At 43.3% G+C, this 23,718-nt stretch overlaps 1 protein-coding gene across 1 annotated transcript; it reads right to left on the bottom strand.

Moving 5' to 3' along the window:
* Window positions 1-11,118: 11,118 nt before the first annotated feature.
* Window positions 11,119-12,459, bottom strand: TRMT12 (tRNA methyltransferase 12 homolog). The gene has a single exon (XM_065895577.1). The coding sequence runs from the start codon at window positions 12,436-12,438 to the stop codon at window positions 11,119-11,121; it is 1,320 nt and encodes a 439-aa protein (XP_065751649.1). The 5' UTR covers window positions 12,439-12,459.
* Between the last annotated feature and the right edge of the window lie 11,259 nt (window positions 12,460-23,718).

Below are 23,718 nucleotides of genomic sequence, written 5' to 3'. Positions count from 1 at the left end.
TATCCATTAGTTTCCCCCCATACATTCACCTTCCCACAGTCTGCCACCCCAAAAGCCTAAACCCCTTTTCCTTTATCACTTCTCTACAATGCATTGTTCTTTGTTAAGATGCTATATAAGCCCCGAATTGTAGCCACCTCTTTGAGTTATTCAACACTTAGTTTCTCCCGGACGTATGTGCATGGCATGAGTTAATAAACTCTTGCGTTTCTCTTGTTAATCTTTATTTTATTGGTTTAATTTCTAGGGCCCCAGCCACAGAACCTAGGAAGGAAAAGATTTTTGTCCCTCCTCTACATTTTCTTGCCTATCCATGTTTTAATAGTTTCTGATCTTAATTTGATGCACAAATTTTATTAGTATAAGAATTTCTAATTAAAACTAAATTCCACCTTGGGCCCAGAACTTTCAGGAGTGGTGGCACAGTTATCTTACATATGACTTCAAGCATGTCTCTTTAAACTCACTAGGTCTCACTCTCCCTATCTATAAAATGAAGGTATGAATAAGATCCTGGCAAGTACTTTAAAATACTACCTTAAATCTAAATTTACATTAATGAGGTAGTTTTTAGAATGCTTTTAGGGATTTTTAAGATAAAAGATAAGCTTTCAAAGAAATAGCTGCAATTCACTGAATCTAATCTCTTTGGCTTCTACGTTGATTTGAATGTTGCACAACTCAGGTATATATTAAATTGAGTCTACCCAGAACAGTATGTGGGGTAGCTGTGTGTGTGTGTGTGTGTGTGTGTGTTTGTATTCATAAATTACCCATGTTCAAAAATAACAATCTGTTCATTTGGCTTTAATGGTTCAGAAGCCTTTTAGTACCTCTAAAAAGCCTTTAGATGTAGAATGTGTAAAAACTAGTTTCAATTTTCGGTTGATATTTACATCAGCCAAGTCTTTGTTACACGCAACAGGAACTGATTCTGGGCTATCTTAAGCAAAAAGGGAATTTATTAAAGAATTATTTTAATTATTCTTCAGAATTTCAGGTTCCAAGAGTGACTATGCAATTGGTCAAGCTTATTGGACCATGTGTCTGTACCCAAGCTGTACCAGAGGGCAGGTACAAGCAGCTTCCTTAGTGGGAGAAAGCAGCAGGAAACAAGCACTTAGAATTACCCACCCCAGCTCTCCCTGCCAACGTATTTTGTATTTCCTTCAAATGGAAGGTGGGGATGCTGGAAGAAGGGTAGGTATTGATAGCCCCAAAAAGGATAAATACATACCATAACTTTATCTCAGACCTTGGGAACTACTTGGAAAATAATCTCTGATCCTAAATTACTTTATAGTTTTTCTCATTCATTAAAGTAAATTTCAGATGTGCTCGTGGAAATTCAGCTATTTGAATTTTCTCGCTTTGTAAATGCCAAATGAATAGGAAGATTCTGTTGTTGTTTAGTTAACAAAGGAAACATGAGAGAATATAGTGGCATTTGGAGTCAACATTGAGTACATACTGACTGACTTTGGTTCTTTCATTCATTCATTCATTCAACATTTACTGAGCACTTTCTATATGCCTGGCAGTATGCTTACCCACTTCTGCTTCTCACTAGTTCTCTGTCTCTAGACAATGTACTTAAGCTCTCATCTTCAGTATCCTCATCTGGGAAAAAGAGAAAAAAAGGTTAATAATGTCAGATAAGATACAAAACATATAACATGTATTATCCAATTTAATCCTCCACAAACCTGTCCAAGGACACAGGCAATTAAGAGTGGCAGGTTTCTAACTCACACTTTTCAGATTCCACAGCCTAAGATCTGATCCTCTGCAAGTAATTGCTCATGCTTGTTACACAAATTAAAACAACATGTTTTAGGTACTTAGTATGGTATGTGGTAAACAGATTTTAGGAGAAATACTCATTGGAACCCCTATGATACATACTGTGTTAGTACTGTGAAGATACTGTTTATTAGTGTGGGTTGTTATATGTGATAACCATTCAGTAGTACTGAATTTATATTAGGATATAAATATATGATAGGCTCAAATATGTTAGTCATCTAAGGTGATGGTTAAGAATAATCTGAGGGATTAGATACTGCTGAGAGGAAGAGTACAAGTAATACTAAGTGAAAAACATCTGTCAAGGCAGGGAGCCTAGAGAAGATGGATATAGTATCCCTCGGACAGACGGGAAATATAGGATCCTTCACCCTGGACAGGATCCTGTCATCCAGGCTTCTGATAACCACTTCTCATTTCATAGCTACACCCAAATGAGTAGAACAAAAGCTTCAAGGTGAAAGATACAATATTGCAAAGATGTCAACTTTACCTTATAGGTTCAATGTAATTCCTTCCCCCAAAAAAAATCTCAGCAGGACTTTTTTCAAAAAATTGACAAGCTGATTTTAAAATCCGTAAGAAAATGCAAAAGGTCAAGAATAACTAACGCAATCTTAAAGAACAAAGTTGAATGATTTACAGTATCATATCAGGTCTTATTCTAAGGCTCTAATTTAGACAAGATGGTATTGGTGGTACATGGATAGAAAAACTGACCCATGTAACAGAAGAGAAAGTCTAGAAATAGACCCACACATATACAATCACCAGATTTATCATAAAAGTGACACTACAGTGCAGTGGAAAAAGGATGATTTTTTTAAAAACAGCACTATAATGGGACTCTATGGATACTACCTAAGGACAGCATATAACTTAATGGTCAAACACAGTACAGGCATTCTCCCTAAAATTAGGAACAATTTAACATTGTATTAGAGGTGAGGGGCTGGGAATAGAGCAAGTTAAAATGCCAGAAGCTTTCCTTTTTAATCAAGACTTAGCTGTTTTTCTTGAATGAATGCTCCTTAGATTGTCGCAAGCCTTTAGTTTCTAGAATTCTGAAAAGGTTGATTTTGACAATTTTTGCCAGTGTTCTCATTGCTTTTTATGGAAGAGCCAGTTTTTGGAGGTCCTTATCCTGCCATTTTGGAAGTTGCCCATTTTACTCCTGATATTGGGTAGGGAAGTATCGAAGAGACGGCCTAGCGGACGCAATGAGTGTGAAGTACATTCCTTTCTGCCCGCATTGTCAGTAACTCCACTTCCTCCTGATCAGGTTCAATTACTCCAGCCAGGATGGTGATTCGTTCCTGTCTGCTAGCCTCTTGGCACAAGGAGCCTTAAATTACTGGGAAACCTCAGTAGGTTAAAGTTTAATGGATCTATTAATTGTGTCTCCTGATGAAACAGTTCCCCTGATAGGAAGCAGCCCTCTAGAGCCGGGGTCCCCAACCCCCGAGCCTGTTCGGAACCGGGCCGCACAGCAGGTGAGCGGCTGGCGAGTGAGCAAGTTTCATCTGCCTCTCTGCATCGCTCGCATTACCGCCTGAACCTTCCCCCTCGTCCGTGGAAAAACTGTCTTCCACGACACCGGTCCCTGGTGCCAAAAAGGTTGGGGAGCGTTGCTCTAGAGCAGAGTTGTGGGGATGGGAAGCACATGGATCAGTGGACACAGAAAGTGGGTGTATTAATTTCCTACTGCTGCTATAATAAATTACCACAAACTTAGTGGTTTAAAACAACACATTTATTCTCTTAAATTATGGCGATCAGAAATCTAAAATCAAGGTGTCAGCAAGGCTGCGTTTCTCCTGAAGGCTTTGGGAGAGAATCCATTTGCCTTTTTCAGTTTCTGGAGGCTCTGCCTACATTCCTTGGCTCATGGTCTCTTCCTTACATCACTCCATCCTGCTTTGGTCATCAGATCTCCTACTCCTTGCTCCCATCTCCCTCTTACAAGGACCTCTGAGATTATACTGGGTCCACCTGGATCATCAAGGCTATTCTCCCCATCTTAATCACACCTGCCAAGTCCCTTTTACCATGTAAGATCACATATTCACAGGTTCTGGGTATTAGGACACGGATGTATTTGGGGGCCATTATTTAGCCTACAACGGGAATTCTACCTTTTCATTCCCAGACTTGCATTTTCTGTCCATACTGGACATGGCACTATATAATGAGTTTGATTTAGTATACTGAGTCCTGGTGGACGGCATCCCATCTTCACATCTTCCAAGCTTTTGCTGAAGTTTCAAAAGGATTTTTCACCACTCCACTGGGCCAGCATTTTCTAGGTTCTGGAGTATGTGATAGGACCAGTGAACCCCATGGTCATGAAACAGTCCTTTGCTGTAAAGTAGGTCCCTAGGTCAAAGGCAATATTATGCAGGATACATATTGATGGATCAAACACCTGTAAGCCCTTGGACAAGTAGTCTAGCCAACATCTTGTGGGCAGGAAAGGCAAACTCATACCTGGAGACAGGAAGATTCTAGTAAAGGTCAGTCACTGTCCTTCCAGGATAGGAGCCCAGTGTAATCAACTTGCTACCAAGTAGCTGCTTGGTTTCCTTGAGGGATGCTATTGTATCAAGGGCTCAGTGCTGAACATGAGGGAGTGGCCACTTGGTGAGTGGAAGCCGTGCTGTTGGCCTCTTGCTCACCTGCATCCCTGGGACATGACAACGTACATGAGCCCATTGTGCCAGTACTAGGACAGCTGATGGCTGCGGTTGCTGAAGTACTGGCCAAGTCTGTTTACCTGGTTGTTGAGTGCCTGTTCTGTGGTGGATTATCCTGGTAGGCATTGTCATACAACACAAAGTTCTTTACTCATGTGCCGAATCCCGCAGATTTCTCCACTGCTTCTTCTCCAGGCTTCCCTGTCCCTGATATAATCTTTTTCATGCCAGGCCCCTGATCATCTAGCCAACTTATTTGCCACTTCCCAAGAAGATATATTCTTACTTCAAGCCACTTCTTTTTCCACACAAAGTGGATGACCAGGAATACTGCCCCAAATTCTGCCTTTTTGGAGAATTCACCTGTCTTTTAACAGCGCTCCTGATTTGGGCTATAGGGCAGAAGTCTATTTTAGTTTTGAACCCATATTCCAATAAACCCACCGGTGAACTTAGTTTGGGCTTTTTTGTCCTGAATCAGCTAGACAAAATAGCCTCTCAAGCAGCCGCAGTTGTGAACTGAGGGAGGGACCCTGGTTCAAGTGTTATACGTATGATATGGGAGTCTGGACCATCTACCTATTCATCTCCCCCGGCCCTACTTGTCACCGATCCCGGGTGTACCGCTTCCACCTTATGATGGATCGACTTGGTGGGTCTGACAAAACCTAGCTCACGAAGGGTTACTTGATGTCCCATGAGATGCTCAGTTCCTACCAAGGCCCATCAGCATGCAAGGAGCCATTTTTGAATGACGTGTGGTTCTCCACTGCAGATGCTTTGGCCTTGCTACAGAACCTAGAAGTCTACCTTGCGATTCTCCAGTTGGAGCTTGCCATAAACTCCCATGGCTGCTATGCTTATCACAGATACTCTTGTCCCGTAGAATCTCCTGTATTGAATGGCCCATGCAATATGGCTCATTACACTGCAGCCTGTACCTGCTACAGAGCCTTTATGTGCTCTGGATCCCACTGAAGACTGGCAGCCTTCCAGTCACCCAGTATATGAGTCGGAGCAGAATTCTCAAGTTCTGAATTCCCACAAAGAAGCCTGGAGCTTGGTGTGCATTCTTGGTGGCCAATTATTGATAAAATGAGTGAGATGCAAAAATTTGTTCTTTGCTACGAAGGAGACATCTTGACATTCAAGCAGACCACTGGACCCTAAAAATTTCACTGATGTAAAAGGTTGCTTATTCTTATTAGTGATTATTTCCTATCCTTGGGAGTATAATATGCTAGCTACTTATTGTTTACCTGGCCCAAGTAGTAATGATGGCATGAATGTAACAGGTCAGTGTGACATTCTGTGGAAGGTTCAGATGGCCTAGATCTCTTCAGACTATATTATGATAGAGGGTGGGCAAGTACTGTTCTCTGTCCTATATGAATGCAAACTGCTTCCCATCCCACACCCTCAGCACCCAGTTCAACAGACTCTCACGGCTCCTGTTGGTACATGTAGGTTAGGTCCTGCATCTCCTTTGGCACATAGGCCCATTTGAAGGTGCTGAAAGTAGACACACAAAGTGAAGGGAAAGGAGCTGCAGGACAGCTGCTTCACCATGGTGCCGCAGAACTGCTTTGTTTTTTCCATAAAGTTTTGCTACTTTTATTTGAATTTTGAAACTGTACGTTTAGCTTTGATCTTAAAATTCAATTACTAAAAGAAAAAAGGGAAACTAGGACAGTCTATCCATCTGTATCTACCTACCTACCTAATATGTGTGTGTTATGCCAAAATTCAGTTTTAGCCTCATATTCAATATTTTCTACTTACCTTGGATTCAACCTTGACCTTTAAAAACCCAAAGAGACAAATACCTATTTTCTTACTGTTTCTGGCCTCTCTGAAATTGTGTGTGATTGTTGGTCAGGAAATCTTGCAAGTTATTATATCTAGTCAGAAAGATATCATTGCTAATATTTTAATATTCATTTTATAATATAGGTAAGCATTCTAAACAATTGTGGCAAGAAATTGTTATGTGCTTTACATGTTGAAACATTGTGTCAGCTGAAGTATGTATATTATTGCTAGAGTGAATTTCATCAAAAATAATGATTGTGAAAGCTAGTACATTTACGTCAAAACAATTATTATAAACTTCTAAATAGTTTTTAAAAAATTGACAAAATTTATGAAACAATGGCCCTCAAGGCATCGGACATAGGCGATGAAGAGCAATGGTCCATGAGAGGTGGAAAACAAACCAGGTGAGCTATACAATTGCTCCAACTTACAGCCTGGAGAAGTTTTCCAGGCTGTGGCACGAGGATGGAGTGGAGGCCAGCAGTCTGACTCCCTGAGGTGAGGAGGTGAGTCCTGGGAGCCCAAGTAAGTAGAGTTCACAGGGTGGAATGCCAGGGAGGAGAAAGCCGCACACAAAGGGAACTCCAGAAATCTGCTGACCGTTGCCTTAAAAGTTTTCAGCTGAGTAATGATCAGCCCACATGACAGGAAACTACCAAAAGACCCATCAGAAAGGATTATAGGAAAAAATACTCAGAGCTCACACCACACAGGGTGGTGGATAATTCCTGTTCCTACATATAGCAAGAGTGGAAAATCTGGGCTTCCCTGGTGGCGCAGAGGTTTGGAGTCCGCCTGCCAATGCAGGGGTCACGGGTTCGTGCCCCGGTCCGGGAAGGTCCCACGTGCCGCGGAGCGGCTGGGCCCGTGAGCCATGGCCGCTGAGCCTGCATGTCCGGAGCCTGTGCTCCGCAGCGGGAGAGGCCACAACAGCGAAGCCCGCATACCGCAAAAAAAAAAAAAAAAAAAAAAAAAAAAAAAAAAGAGTGGAAAATCTCATAATTCACAAGGCGTCAGAGAACGAAGAAAGGTCTTGCTTCAATAATGGAAAAAAATTAATCCTAGACTATATGCTGCTCTAACAAATGCTTAAAAGCAAGACTCAAAAAGATCAAACTGTTTTCTAGTAACCTAACTGTATTCCAGAACAAAACTCAAAAATGCTTTTAAAAATATGAAAATAGTTTTAATCATTTAAAATAATAGTTTAGTTTGAAAATGACTAGATTTATGGCTTGCCCATGTGAAGTGGCTGCACCTTGAGGCTGTTCAGAGTGACATATACTGGGTTTCTTCTCACACGTGTGCCCAGGGTGGAAGAAACTGAATTAAAAATGCTTTTTCTGGGCTTCCCTGGTGGCGCAGTGGTTGAGAGTCCGCCTGCCGATGCAGGGGACACGGGTTCGTGCCCCGGTCCAGGAAGATCCCACGTGCCACATAGCGGCTGGGCCCGAGAGCCACGGCCGCTGGGCCTGCGTGTCCGGAGCCTGTGCTCCGCAATGGAAGAGGCCACAACAGTGAGAGGCCCATGTACCACAAAAAAAAAAAAAAAAAAAAAAGCTTTTTCTATATATTTGTGTCTCATTGTTTTAAATTTCTGTTTGTACATTTTAAATATATACATTATATCGTGTATTAATACATGCATGTAATTTATTAAAATTATGGAGTGAATGAATAGAGCAGCTCACGGTTGAGGGAGTTTGATAAAATCATTATTATTGTTTTTAAATCACAACTCCTCCATCAAGTGGGTACATTAATTAGCAACAAATACTAATGCCTGCAAAGGAAGCCTTTAGAGCTTTTACAAATTCCTGGATTGAGTTTGTAAGGACGCCATGAGCCTCCTGACCCCTTCAGTCTTTTTTCCTTGGTTCCACTAAATGTCTCTTCCAGGTCAGGCCATCCAGCAAGTGCTTGGAGAAAACTGTACTGTAAATGGATATACTCAGGTGGAGAAGAGGCTTAAGGGACCCTTATTCTCTCCCATCACACGTAACTCTGCGCACTCTCTCTCAGCTTAGGCATCCCTGCTCCTGCCTTCCCAGCCACCCTCTCCACCTCCCAGAACCCAGATCCTACGTGTGCCTGTAAAAACCCACTTGTTTCTATATGTGCACTTAGTACACAGTACTGACATTGCTTCATTTGTGTCCATGTCACCAGATGGTGATTCCATTGTGGGCAGGACTCAGGTTTACTCACCTCTACGTCCCTGGCCCTCCGCACAGTGCCTGATGGGTAAATTCACAGAACATCCTAATAAACCAGCGAATGGCTTTCAAAATAAAGTCATTCTGCTGTAAGTAAAGCAGATGTGCAGCAATCTCTCACAGCCAAATTGGGAAATGGTAGTTCCCCTCATACAAAGACTGAAATATCCACGATATACCAGTCACTGTGATGACAGTTAACGTATGTTAACTCATTTAAACCCAACAACTTTCTTTCAGGATATGTTCAATTGTTAACTCCAGCATACAGACAAGGAAACGAAATCATGAGAGATTCATGACTTGCCTCAGGTCACATAGAAAACAGAGGAGCCAGGAGCTGAATGAGTGGAACCTAAATGCCACAAAGGCAGAGCCCATGTCAATCTTCTTTCCCCACTAACACTCAGGGCCTGATACGTATAACAAGTTGAATGAGTTCATTTAGGTGCACGTGACATCAGCCGCCTCTCCCACAGCTTATGGCAGGAAGCTAACTCCTCAGCCCCTGGACATGCGGCTCCCTGACTTATCTTCCTCCCTGTTTCTCCCCCTGGATTGGCTCAAGCTCCGCCTGGCATCTTTAACTTGAGGAGACGATGCTGTAGGCACAGGTGTGAGAAGAAACCCAGTGTGTGAAATGAAGGCAAAGGCAGGAAGGCCGTTCTGTGGGATGGGAATGGAATCTAGCAGGTCCCCTCTGCAGGGTCACATGATAGCCAACATTTCCTGGGGGCCTACTCTGCACTAGACACTCTTCTTTTTCATCCTTACAGCGACCCCCACCTTCAGCACATCTCTCACTGCTGCTGCTGTTCCAAACTGATCTAATGGCCACGCCCCAAACACTCTGAGCTTCCAAACTCTAGCACCTGTTAGTCTCTTCAACCAGCATCTGACTCCACTTAACAAAATCTCACCCTGTTTTTAAGAGCCAATTCAAACACTAGCTCTCTGAAGACCTCCTCATTCACTTCTCAGCTTTTTTTCCTTCCCCACCTTTACACTCCTACAACGAGCTATCACTCGTACGGCACTTACTGCGTTCTGACTCTTGCAGCATTTGTGTTACGTCTGTTGCTAGCTTGGGAGCTCCTCAGAGACGGTATCTAATGCCTCTTCATATTTCCTGTGGCTCATGTTGATAGTAGGCATTTAATATTTCCAGAACAACACAAGCAACACCAATCCTGTCCTTACTGGCACCGCTGCAAGAGAACAAGCAGCCCAGCCCAACCGCAGCCAGACAAATGCCAGGTACAATCAAAATCCTGATAAAGCCACACTTTACCTTTTTCCTTTTTTTGGCCTCGCCACACGGCTTGCGGGATCTCAGTTCCCCTACCAGGGACTGAACCCAGGCCAGAGCAGTGAAAGCCTAGAATCCTAACCACTGGGCCACCAGGGAACTCCCAAACCACACTTTTCTGTATTTCCTTCACGAGGAAAACAAGCCCAGATGGCTTCAAAGTGCACCAAAACAAAGGTCTGAAAATTGATTCTCGACAATTAGTCATCCTAAAGGTAAACAGTGATTCCTTACATGTAGTCATTCCAACAGTAAACAATGGCACTGGCAGACAGCCATAAAATAAGGGGAGGCTTGGAAAACACAGTATCTCACATTCCTTAGAGCTCCTTATGTTGGCCCTGATGTTCTCGGCCAGGGAAGGAAGATGGAAAGGGAGCCTGAGGCCTGTAAAAATCTAAGATTTCAATTCAAACTTTAAAAATGAGCTAGCAATTGGCAGCTACTGCACTAGCTAGGGCTGGAAATCTAGTTTCCCTGCCCTGTCATTTAAAGCAGTCATTCTTAACACTTTCTCTACTACAATAAACCTAAGACACCCTCCCCGCACCTACTCATTGAGGAATGCTAAAGTAGACGAATGGAGGTAATTTAGAGTAATTTTTGTCCTCTTCCCTCCCTAATTCAGTCAGTCATAATAACCAAGCAGCACCACTTGAATGCCTTGCTTTGGACCCCAATGCTCAGACTCATTGGTTTTACTTCTCAAATCCATTCACCTCCCACTGCCACCACCCTGGTCCGAGCCACCATCATCTCATGCCTGAACCGCCACAGAAGCCTCCTCGCCCGTCTCCCTGCTTCCATCCTGGCCCCACTCAGGTGAGTTTCCATACTGTAGCTGCAGTGATTTTGGAAACAGCACTGCGTCCTTCACTCTAAAATAACCAATGCCCTGTGTATAACTATTTATTAGGTGACAGCCATGTGAGACCTTGCCAAGAATCCCTCATTTTGCAAATGAGAAAATTCAAGGCCAAAGGAATACTGGAACCACGTACCCCAGGTTAGATAGGACTGAGGTCAGAATTCAGAACTCACGATTGCACAGCCAGGCCTCATTTCAATGAGCCACACTACTTCTTCCAGATACGTAGCTCATTCTGTAGGGTGTTAATGGAAGACAAATGAAATAATACGCATTGATTTAGAGCCTGCTTTTAGGGCAACAAAATATTAAAATAGATTACCAGGAGACAAGAGGGGTGAGGCCCCAGCCTGAGTTGATGCTTTAAGGGTCACTCACACGTAGATCCTCCTGTCTCAGGATCCACCTTCTCTAGCCAACTAGAGGACAGGGGCGGCATTCCAGATCCAGGACTATGTGATCCACGTGGGGAGCATAGGATTTCACTGGTTGGATGTGCAGGATTTGCGTCTTCCACGGTTTCCCGTACACCTGTTGAAGAAGAGTGGCAATTCGAGTTTCTGCAGCTTCTGCCCACCTTTGCCACTCCGGCTTGGTGGCGGCTGACAGCATTTTTCTCCTAGAATCACTGGCAGCTCCATTTTTCAACTGGTTGGTGATCATTTGCTGAGGAGAAGACCAATACTCCTTTTCCATTTCACTGCTTCCAGGAGGCTGGAGAGTCTTCCCTGGGAAAGATTCCACATTTTGGTGAATATGCAAAATACCTCCAGCATCCTGTCTTAGCGTTTGGCAGGCAATGGGCCAGCCTTCTTCAGAGCTGGGAATAAGCCCCAGGTTCACCCTGTCTGCAATGTTTGAGAGTTTCAGTTTTCTGTTATCCCCAAAGTGTATCTGGCATCGATCAGCTACTCCATTGAGCTCAAGGTTATTTCTCAGAGCAACTACAGCATGGGGGTTCCACTCGCAGGCATGGACGAAGGCTGCACCAGCATGAACTAGGAAAGGCAAGGTAAAATAACCAATCCCTGCATACAGATCCACCAGCACTTCTCCAGCACAGGGCAGCGATGCCACACGAAGCTTCTCAGTGATGTTTCCGAAGGAGAACATGCACTGGGTCACGTCAAACTTATATCGGATCCCATTATCCACATGCTCCACCCAGCCATGGTCGCCCAGCAGCAGATTCACTGCTGGAGTTCGAGTGCCATCCGGTGACACCCGCCCTCGTTTGGCCAAACGCTGGACGCCTAGTGCCGAGGCAACCGTCTCCCAGAGTTCTGGTTCCAAGTTTCTCCATTGCTTGGCTTGGAAACAGTCTTCACTCAGCAACAAGAGGTCGCCATGTCGTTGCCAAGATCGGGGCAGATCAGCCTCCAGCTGAGCTGACCACGTCACTCCGCGGCCCTCTACCCAGCGACTCACCTCAAGACGCAGCCTCTGGACAGGTGAACAAGCCTGGACCTTCTTTGAAGGAACAGGATTCAGGAGCTGCGTTACCACACAGGTGCTGCCTGGAGCCACACGATTCCTCAGCTCCCGCAGGTGCTGCTCAGTGAGGGCCTCTCCCAGCACCGGTAGCGCCACGGTGCCATCCGGCATCTTTTCCACACGGTGCTGTCTCTCCAGGAGTTCCTGCTTCTCGAGATATTCCCTGTATCGCTGGGTAAACCGAGGTTCAGTCACAACTGCGACAACAGCCGCGGACTTCCCGCCTGCTCTGTCCATGTTGCTGGCCCCGCATACCCTGCGATTCCCTCCGATTCCCTCCGCGAGACTCGGAGACCTCTCACCTCCGTCCGTACATCCAAGCCTCAAAGCCGGAAGACAGGCGCGTACGCCGCTGGCTGGGGCCGGAAGTGACGTTAGACCGGCAAGGCGGAACTATATGATATCGCGCTCGTTGATGAATGGCGTCGACGTTGCCGTTGCCGTGTGAGGCCGCTGCCGCCATCTTTGTTGTGGCCAACCGTTACTTGTTCCTGCCTAAGGGGAAATTAATAACAAGAAGGAATTCTGCCGGCTTAAAAACTTCAAATTAGATGGTATCCTCCAGAACCCTCAGATACTCTCTGCAATGCTGCTCACATATCAAAAGAAAGAAGTGAACCTGGAATGATGCAATGAATTTGGAGAAAGCCTTCCCTTAGTCCCATGCTGCACCTAAATCTGGCGCCTAAATCTGGCACCTAAATCTCAGCCTGAGATGGAACTGTTCCTTTGGCTAAACACATTCTAGGGACACCAGTCTCCTTTCGCTTCCTTTATAAAATTGGCCAAACCTTTTCTTGTGCTCTTGCCTTTGTACTTGCTGTCCCCTTTGTCTGAAATGCCCTTCCCCTAGAAAATACAGTGGCTGGTGATTTGTCTGAAGGTCATCTTCTTGTGAGGCCTTTATTAAACACTCTCTTCCCTCCACATTATGCCTATTTAGCACTGTAATTTCTTCTTTAGCTCTTGTTTTGCTATTTATTTGTTTATACTTAAAAGCCCCTCTCCCCTGGTAGCAAGTAATGTTCTCATGGATAAGGGATATTCTTTTTCTGTTTACTGCTATGGCCCCAGCATCTTGTATAGTTCCTGGCCATGAGTAATGGCTTGGCAAATACTATAGTTATTAAGAGAATGATTGCTTTGAGCACAAACAGGCTTGAACATGTTCATACTTATTTAACTATTAACCCATTCCATAAATGTAGAAATGATCATAAATTCAGACAAAGGTTGATACACTAAAATGGTCCTTGTTGTTTTAAACCTAAAGATGAAAGGTTAAAAGAATTACGGTACATCCTTTTGATGGAAATATTATACAATTATGGTGATGATCATATGAAATTTTAATGACATGGGATGTTACTTATTGCAGTGCTAATTGCAAAATCTATAATTGTGCCTTAGATCATGGCATATTATTAATTTTTGTACATAAATAAATTTATTAGGGCATGCTCTAATATGTGAACATTGACTCACTGAGATTCCCTGTAATGTGATGCAATTACAGATGATTCCATTTTCTTTTATACATTTTCTCTAGTTATAAATTGTATATGATGAACAAATGTTATTTTTATTTACTAGAAAAATCTGCAGAAAATCTATGATGCAGTCAGGAAAAATTTTTTTTGAGTCTCAAACAAATCAAAACTCCCTTTAGTTTATTATTTATAGCAGGGGATGGAAGAAGTCATATCTTACAAAATGTTCTTTCTCTAGGTTTCTTTCTGTTCCACCGTCAGTCTGACATCTTGCAACAATAATTAAACTAAGGTCATACAAACTTTGACCCAGACTACACCTTACTTTTAACCTGAGGTAAACAAACTATGGGGGGATATGATTGAAAGCCAGCAATGTCTGAGTGCTGGAAGTGGTCCTTTTAAAATTGCAGATTTACAAATGAGCCACACTTGTAGATGGCCACTTTGATCCCCGTCACTCAAGCACATGACCTCACTTTCCCCACCAGTTCCATCACTTGAACTCATTAAAATCAGAACAAAGCAAAAGTAACCAGCAATGACCATAATAAACAAGCTTGTAGACAACCCATGAGTTCAAATACAGAAGAGGATAGTTACTTAGTAAAGGAGAAGTAGGCTAGGGAGATTAGCTGGAGAGGAGAGAGGAGGTTGGGCAAACTTCTTCACAAACTGACCCTCCCAGAGTGGCCAGAAAGATCTAATTCCACCTTAATCTCAGTCACAGAGACCTCACCTGGAGATGCGTTTGTATAACCATCTCTTCTTGATGAGACGCCAGCATACTGAAGACCAAGGGATCATATACCTCACAAGAGGCTACATTCAATCCTTTAAGGGCTTTCCCCCCTGTAGGAATGAGGTTCTGAACTGTGTTGGGCTGGCTGTATATACAAGAGCTTTCGTCCACGGCTTGAGATATCCTGGAGCCTGAAAATAAGGAGGAGTAATTGCTTCCCTTTAATTATTTTTCTCTTCCTACCTTTCTTCACTCTGCAGGCTGCACCTGGAATGCCTTTCCCTTCCACTGGGTCCCTCTTCTTTTGTTCATTCATTTCAGCATCACTTCTGCATATTTTGAACACCAACTATTTGCTAATCTCCCCAAGTGCTAAGCTCATTAAAGCACAGAGAATTGAATAAGATGCAGTTCTTGCCTTCACACAACTCAATTTTGTGTTATTGGTACATTCGCAAATAAGTTTAAATGTTACTGGAGTTTCAGTTTCTTCATGCTTTGTGAGTGTGGAGAAGAGATCAAGCCCTCCTTCTCTTACCTTTTGAAGAACACATCCTGTTGCTTTTCCTCCTCCCTCACTGAATGCTTCTTTTTATGGGTATAATGGTCTACCATTTCCTCCCTACGTGGTGTCCCCCAGGCACTTCAAACTCAACACTTCCAAAATGCACTCACTTCTCCCCACTTCTCTTTAGCTCGTGAAATGCCCCTGGCAGTCTCCTAGACACTCACGTCAGAAACCTGGGACTTTTACTTATGCCTTGTTCTTGCCCTCGGTGTTTAGAACAAAGCCATCTCCATTTTTTATGGACTTGACCCGCCTTGACATAGTTCCACAGGGAATCTCCATCCCTCTGTCCACAGTAACATTGCCCTAGACCTTGTCTCACAGCTTCCTGAATGGACATCTGCCTGTGTTTATTTCACTGATAACACACTATTACTTGACTCCATTTATGTTATGTCAATGTATTTTTTTCATAGACTTAAAAAAATGTAATTGACTTATAATTAACATAAAGTATTATATTATTTTCAGGTGTACAGCATAGTGATTTGATATTTTTATACATTATGAAATGATTACTGCAATAGGACCAGTAACCATCTGTCACCATACAAAGTTGTTACAATATTATTGACTATATTCTCTATGTGTACATTACCTCCCTGTGACTTATTTTTCTTATAGATGGAACTTTGTACCTCTTAATCCCCTTCATCTATTTCATCCATCCTCCTTCCCCCTCTCCCCCCTGGCAACCACCAGTTTGTCCTCTGTGTCTATGAGTCTGTTCTCTTTTGTTATGTTTCTTCATTTGTTTTGTTTTTTAGATTCCACTATAAGTAATATCATAGGATATTTGTTTTTCTCTCTGACTTATTTCACTTAGCATAATACTCTCCAGGTCCATCTATTTTGCTGTAAATGGCAAGATTTCATTCTCTTTTATGGCTGAGTAATAATCCATTGTATATATGTATAACATATCTTCTTTATCCATTCATCTATGAATGGACACTTAGGTTGCTTCCATAGCTATTGTGAATAGTGCTGCAATGAACATATGGGTACATATATCTTTTCAAATTAGTGTTTTTGTTTCCTTCAGATAAATATCCAGAGATGTAATTATTGGATCATATGGTAGCTCTATTTTTAATTTTTTGAGGAACCTCCATACTGTTTTCCATAGTGGCTGCACCAGTTTACAGTCCCACCAACAGTGCAGAAGGGTCCTGTTTTCTTCACATCATTGCCAATACCTGTTTCTTGTCTTTTTGTTGATAGACATTCTGACAGGTGTGAGGTGACATCTCATTGTGGTTTTGATTTGCATTTCCCTGATGATTAGTGATGCTGATCATCTTTTCATGTGCTGTTGACCATATGTATATATTCTTTGGGAAAATGTCTATTAAGGCCCTCTGCCCATGTTTTAAATGGCCTGTTTGTCTTTTTGATATTGAGTTGTAGTTCTTTATATATTTTGGGTATCAACACCTTGTTGAATATATCATTTGCAAATCTCTTTGCCCTTCCAGTAGGTTGCATTTTCATTTTGTTGATGGTTTCCTTCGCTGTGCAAAAGACTTTTTAGTTTAATGTAGTCCCATTTGTTTATTTTGTCACCCTTTTTTTGCCCTGCCTGAGGAGACATATCCAAAAAAATATTGCTAAAGACTGACGTCAAGGAGGTTATAGCTTGTTTTCTTCTAGGAGTTTTATGATTTCAGGTCTTATATTAAGTCTTTAATCCATTTTGAGTTTATTTTTGTACATGGTGTAAGAAAGCAGTCCGGTTTCATTCTTCTGCAGGTATATCTAAATGCATGGCCTTTTATTCCCTTGTATTCAACATACACTCTCTTTCTTCTTTGCAGCTCACATTCATGACTGCTCTCACTGCAGTCTCCCCTGGTTCTTCCTGAGATTTCAGGCCAATGGGCACATCCTCAGGAAAACTCTCTCTAACCTCCTACCTATCTCCCCTATAAGTCAAATCCTTATCAACGATTTTCATAGCACCATGCTCTTCTCTTATACCCTTCCCAACTTTTTCTTTTTTTTCTGTTTTAATAATACTTTTCCATTTTTAAGTTTGATTAGTGGCTATCTCCCCCCAAGTATGTATGTTTGAAGGGGCAAGGAGCTGGATTTCCCCTCATTATCATATTTCCTTATTGCATTTAGGAGGGCCCACCACACATAGTACATCCTCATAAAGTATTTGTAGAATGAACACATAAGTGAGTGAATGAATGAATGAATGAATGAGGAAAGGAAAGAAGAAAGATCTGCAGTTTATGGTCAGAAAGAATTTTAGTTCCAAAATACTGCCACTAGATGGCAGCAATAACCAGCAGCAAAGTAGTCGAAGCCTCTGAATTCTTTGGTTTCAGATGGTTTGGATTTTCCCGGCTTCTCAGGGGTCGTACCCTTTCCCATGGGCCTTTTTTCATCAATCTCTATTAGACATCCCTTATTGACATGGTTAATCCGAATGTGTGAGTGTATTTGGCGACAAGTAACGGAAACCTCCAAAATAGCGGTTCCGCAGTGGGTGGAGAGGCATATCTATCTTAATATAAACGTCCAGGGCTGGTGTAGCTGTTCAGGAAAATCCTCAGCAACCCAGGCTCCTTCTCAGCCTCAGTGTTACCCTTGAAGAATAGGGCAGAGCAAGAAGAAATAAGAAATGCCCACCATGTGGACTCCCGCCTACCCCTCTGGGACAGAAGGGTCTTATTGCCAACACTCCCCCCACCACCGACTGCTGGGGAGGCTGGGAAGTGGGTTGGTTTTACTTTCTGATTATGGAAATAATCGAGATGCATAAAGAAGAGTGAGCGAAAGTCAGGCATTCCTGTAGGCAATAGGTGAAAGAGCCCCTGGAAACAACAAAGAGGTTCTGGAGAAGGATTTAGAATGAATGACAGGAAGGAGACATAAGAGCCAAGAACAGCATCTATGGAAAAAGTGTTAATAAAATGTATAGTTTACCTAAAAGGCTGAACTGACTCTTGTTGCTTTCATCTTCACCCAGCAAACTCCTATGTGTTTCTCAAAACTCCAATTCAGATTGGGGGGGGTCACCTTTTTCAGGAAGTCCTTCCAGGCTTCTCTCTCCTTTTCCTCCCATCTGGGTTTTTTTAAGGACAATGTAAAACCAAAGATTTTAAGTTGTTTTTTTTTTTTTTTTTTTTTTTATGCGTTACGCGGGCCTCTCACTGTTGTGGCCTCTCCCGTTGCGGAGGACAGGCTCCGGACGCGCAGGCTCAGCGGCCATGGCTCACGGGCCCAGCCGCTCCGCGGCATGTGGGATCTTCCCAGACCGGGGCACGAACCCGTGTCCCCTGCATCGGCAGGCGGACTCTCAACCACTGCGCCACCAGGGAAGCCCTTAAGTTGTTTTTAATAGTGGCTCTGAGGAAAATAATAATGTTTAACAAGTGCTTACCATGTGCCAAGCACTGATGTCAATGTTTTATATTAATTAGCCTTTCCAAGAACTCTATGAGGTGTGTACTATTATTGTTTGTGTTTTAAAGAAAGCAATATTGAGGTTGTCACACAGCTAGGAAGTGGTGGAGCCAGGATTCGCATAAAGGCCAGCTGACTCCTGAGTCTACATTTTTAACCACCGTCCCTATGCTGCTTTGAAGAACAGTTTGACAACACTGATTTTCACAGGGCTCCAAAATGATGCAATGCACCCCATGAGTATACAAGAGGGTCCTAGTGGGTAAAGAGGGGAAATACTAAATTTTTCTTATTTTGATTTATTTTTTATATCTCATATCTTTAATTTCTATATCTGCATATATTTAGTAAAGTATATAATACATTAGTACTGTAACTCTTTTCCAAAATTTATAAATAAAAATTTAGGTACATAGTTTAGAGCTCTCTGGATTAGAGCTGCTGGCTTAAAAGCGTGGAACCAGTGAATAAAGTGGTGCAGTCTGAATGTACATGTATTACCAGGTGTCTCCACCAGGGGGTGCATTCATGGGAAAACAGACGGGTGCTTAGAGATGGCATCACTCTGGGTGGGTGTAGTGAGGGCTCTGAACACACTCCCCACCTTCCTTCTGCCCACTGGATGCTTCTTACCCACCTGGCCAGTCCACTCACCTGCAGGCTTTAGGAAATCACTAAAGAAGATGACCTATCACAGCCCAGGGAAAATGCTGAAGGGCATTCCTATCCCTCATCTCTCCCTACACCCTCCTCACCTTGAAACTCAGCTCAGGCATCACCCCCTCCTACCTTCCCAACCATGCTCCCTCCCTCCCTCCCTCCCTCCCTCCCTCTACCACACCCTCACGTCTGGAACTCATGCCTCTGCTAGGGTGCCCTTAAAAGCTCTGTTCATTTCTCACACATGGCACATGCCACTGAGTACAGAGATCTACCTGGCTGGACGGTGACCCCTTCAAGATCAGGGGTCCATGTTTTCTCTCTGTCCTGACCCTCAGCACAGCGCCTGGGCGAGGAGGTGCACAGTAGATAACTATTCGTTGGGAAATGACTTTTCAGAGTCAGGTCGTTCTGCTTTCAGGCAACTAGATGTGTAGCAGCCTCACCAGCTGAGTTAAGGCGTGTGTACACAACGCTCACCCTCGGCATAGCAGCAGCTAGTGAGTTTCTTTCCCATTCTCAGAAGCAGATTTACTGTGACAGTAAGGAAGCTAAAGCTTCAGGTCCCCTCACTTGCACAGGCCCCTTCCAAAGGCCCTGCATGGGGCCCTTCACCATCGTTTCACAAGGTCATGTGTTTTTGTAAAATTTGCTAAATAAGATGTCTTCACCACAAATAGTTAAGAGCGCTGTGTCACTCCATGCCACCTTCCCCTCTGGCCCACTTCCCTTTTTGTAGAGTGACCCTGGAGTGGCTGCAGGCATTCTGGGAACCAAGTAGGTTAAGTTGAGAATACATGTAGTTTGGGGTTAGTGGGATACATTTACGCTCTTGCAGTCACTTCTGCGTGTGGTTAGGTTCTAGCTAGCCATTCAAGTTGGGAGTAGTTTCCAGGAGTATTCCTATGTTTGGCTCCTGACTCACGGGCATATTGACACAGTGCAGGCCAGCTGTCCCATGGTGACTTGAATGTGTTCTCTGGTGCTGGGCACTGGAAGGATATGGGCCATGGAGGAGAAACCAGGTTTCAAAAGTAAGAGATCAGTAACTAGAGTGCAGAAAATTCTTTTAATCTTCAGACAGGTACAATTTTAAATGTAGGATTTGGTTCTTGACAATGTCTGGTTAAAATGGAATTTCTCTCCTGCTAGGAATATACTCAATAATGCAGCACATATAATCATAAATACACCATACATTAAAAAAATTTTAAGAGTAGTGTATCTAGCCCAGAAAAAACTGTAATTGGAAAAGATACATGCACCCCTATTTCATAGCAGCACTACTTACAATAGCCAAGACATGGAAACAACCTAAATGTCCATCGACAGAGGACTGAATAAAGAAGATGTGATATATATATATATATATACACACACACACACATACACACACATACATACACATGGTGGAATACTACTCAGCCATTAAAAAGAATGAAATAATGCCATTTGCAACTACATGGACGGACATAGAGCTCATCATATGAAGCGAAGTAAATCAGAAAGAGAAAGACAAATACCATATGACATCACTTATATGTGGAATCTAAAATACTACACAAATGAACATATCTACGAAACAAAAACAGACTTACAGATATAAAGAACAGACTTGTGGTTGCCAAACTGGGAGTTTGGGATTAACAGATGCAAACTGCTATATATAGGACAGATAAACAACAAGGTCCTAATGTATAGCACAGGGAACTATATTAAATATCCTATGATGAACCATAATTGAAAAGAATACGAAAAAGAATATATGTGTATAACTGAGTCACTTTGCTGTACAGCAGAAATTAAACACAACATCGTAAATCAACTATATTTCAATAAAATTTTAAAAAGAGTACGGTACCTAGTGAAAAATCACATTCAACACAAGGTCACACTCTTCCAATTTAAAATCACACAGTACTCATTAAACTGCCTGAATGGGGGAGTTCCTGGCTGTCCAGTGGTTAGGACTCGCTGCTTTCACTGATGTGGCCCAGGTTCAGTCCCTGGTAGTGGAACTAGGATCCCACAAGCCGCACAGTGCAGCCAAGAAACAAACAAACAAAAACTGCCTGAATGGAAGAGCAAAGCACAAAGCTGCAGGCTCATGTTCCAGCCTCCCTGTCTGAGTCGTTCTACATTCACCCTCCAACCTCAGGAGAATTCCACTTTATTGGTTTAGATCTCACTTTGGTAGAATAGAGCAAAAGCATAAAGAAATATCCCACAAGAAGAAACTGGCTCTAGGACAAGAACACTGCCCTTAGTCATAAGAAGGGAAGAAATGAAAGGGCAGCCTGGCTATCAGATGGTGGCAGCACGGTCAGTAGCAGCAGGCAAAGACACACACCCTACGGTTAGGGGTCACCTTAGCCCTCCTTTGAGTTTCCCAAAGAATCACCTGTCACTCAACCCATTTGTCTTAAGTAAGCCGAACAGGTAATCTCTCTGAAAATGTGATTGGATCCTTTTTTTAAACCAAGTGGTTGCTGACTGAGGACTTTCCAAAATGTAACATTTCTTGTGTAAATCAAAATAAGAAAAGAAAGATCCAGCGTTACACTTCCCTATGCCAACTACGTCACTGCAGCTCAAGACAGAAAATTAAATAGGACAGGGCCAAAACACACTTTTCCCATAAAAACTCCTCTCTTGGCCATGAATGGCCCCGGACACTTACCCACTACATTTAGAACAAGTAGGGGCTGCTTTATTTTCTGTAATTCAACTTAATTTCTAACCTCAAGGTTCCCTTCCTCCCAACTGATAGAAAATTAAACTCATTCCTGGAGATCTTCCCACTGAGAATTAGGCCATAGTTTTGGAGACCCTCCTGACACCTGGAACTTTGACATGATTTCAAAATTATGATGATGCCAAAGTATTGAGTAACGAGGTTTCAGCTGCGACTACGATTGTCTGCAGCTGCCTGGCCTCCTGGGGCTCCCACCGCACTTGGGTGGGTCAGGGGACTTTGGGGGAGCCTCCCTGTCTTGTCATTTGCCCAGACAAACCCAGGGGCCATTCTGGAATGTGGGGCCTGTTTCCCTCTTCACCCAGGACCTATAGCACCTTCCTCCTCTCTCATTTCCCCGATCCCAATTTTTTGCAGAATTTCCCTTTTTAAATCTTGCCCCCAGGCTTCCTGCTGATGGAAGAAATTTTCACATACCGAGGTAAGAGCAAGTCATTCTGGCTTCTACATTACTTAAATTGAACTTTAACATGCTAACTAGAACAGCCTGTTTTGTGGCTTATCAAACATACATCATACATCTTCTTCGACCAATAAAGGGTGCATTGGCCAGAAGTACAGAATGTTGATTTTAAAGATAAAGATGAAATGTCTCCCTTCCTGGGACGGCTGTGTTAGTCCTCCTTCAATGATAAGCCTCCCTTCCCAGGTGCCAACGCCATAGGGGCTCGCTGTGTACATGCTGATCTGACCTTGTTGAAACCTTGAAGGAATGTACCCCTATCATGTTTTTTTGTTTTTTTTTTTTTGCGGTACATGGGCCTCTCACTGCTGTGGCCTCTCCCGTTGCGGAGCACAGGCTCCGGACGCGCAGACTCAGCGGCCATGGCTCACGGGCCCAGCCTATCCACGGCATGTGGGATCTTCCCGGACCGGGGCACGAACCCATGTCCCCTGCATCGGCAGGCGGACTCTTAACCACTGCACCACCAGGGAAGCCCTCTTATTCTGTTTTTTGACTCGGGAATTAGGTATACTAGAACCCACTTCACAGTTGTTGGGAGATTTACAGGAGAGGATAGTGCCGAGATGGCCACAGGTGTTTAATATCAACGAGGGGAGGAGAGCACATCTGTGGAGAGGCATTCCCAGTCTGCACCTGATCAGTTCACAGGGCACCAGGGGGAGATCCCTGGGGCAGCCCCCAACCCTCTCCCCTGGGGGCTCCATCCCAGGAAATGGCACTGCCACCTGCCCAGCTTTTCAAGAACAAGCTGTAGGAGTTGTCCGTGCATCTTCCCTTTCCCAATCCTTACAACGATCCTTCAGCAGGTTCCATTTGTTCTAGGTTCAAAACATACACACCTTGTGTCCTCAACTTTCCATCTCCATTGTCTTCAGCCTAGTTTAAGTCACCAGCACCTCCTGCCCAGATTCCTCTGGCCTTAAACTGGAGTCCCCATTTATACCTAGAATTCATTCCCTAGGCAGCAACCATGGCTCTCATTTTAAAACATGTCTAATCATGTCTCTCCCCCAACTTAAAACCCTCCAATGTCTTCTCATTGCTTTTAGGATAAAATCTAACTTACATGCTCCACAAAGCCCAGCATGATCTGACTATTGCCCAGCTGCACAAGATGGTCCCAGCCTCTGCTGTCTGTCAGCTCTTATATCAGCTTTTTCTCTTGAGGATGCTCTTCCTCAGATCTGCACATGGTTCCCTCCTTCTCATCCTTGAGTCTCAGCTCAAACATTACTTCCTCATTCACAGCAGCCTTACTTGCCCATCTTGATTAAACTGTCTTTTCCAAGTTGCATTTTCTCAACATCATGCTAACTTCCTGAGTGCATTCTCATGACCTGTTATCTTCTTCATTTGTTCATTACTTTTATATTGTGTATTTTCATTTCTTTCCACCAAGTCAGAGGGTTTGCCTGTCTT

This window comes from Phocoena phocoena, chromosome 17, assembly GCF_963924675.1.
Source record: "Phocoena phocoena chromosome 17, mPhoPho1.1, whole genome shotgun sequence".
Taxonomy (NCBI): domain Eukaryota; kingdom Metazoa; phylum Chordata; class Mammalia; order Artiodactyla; family Phocoenidae; genus Phocoena; species Phocoena phocoena.
Note: the sequence above shows the minus strand (reverse complement) of the source record. Positions and strands in the feature narration are given on the sequence as shown.

What these genes read in the sequence shown, in the direction of transcription:
- TRMT12 (XM_065895577.1), bottom strand. Translation starts at nt 12,438, where the DNA reads ATGGACAGAGCAGGCGGGAAGTCCGCGGCTGTTGTCGCAGTTGTGACT.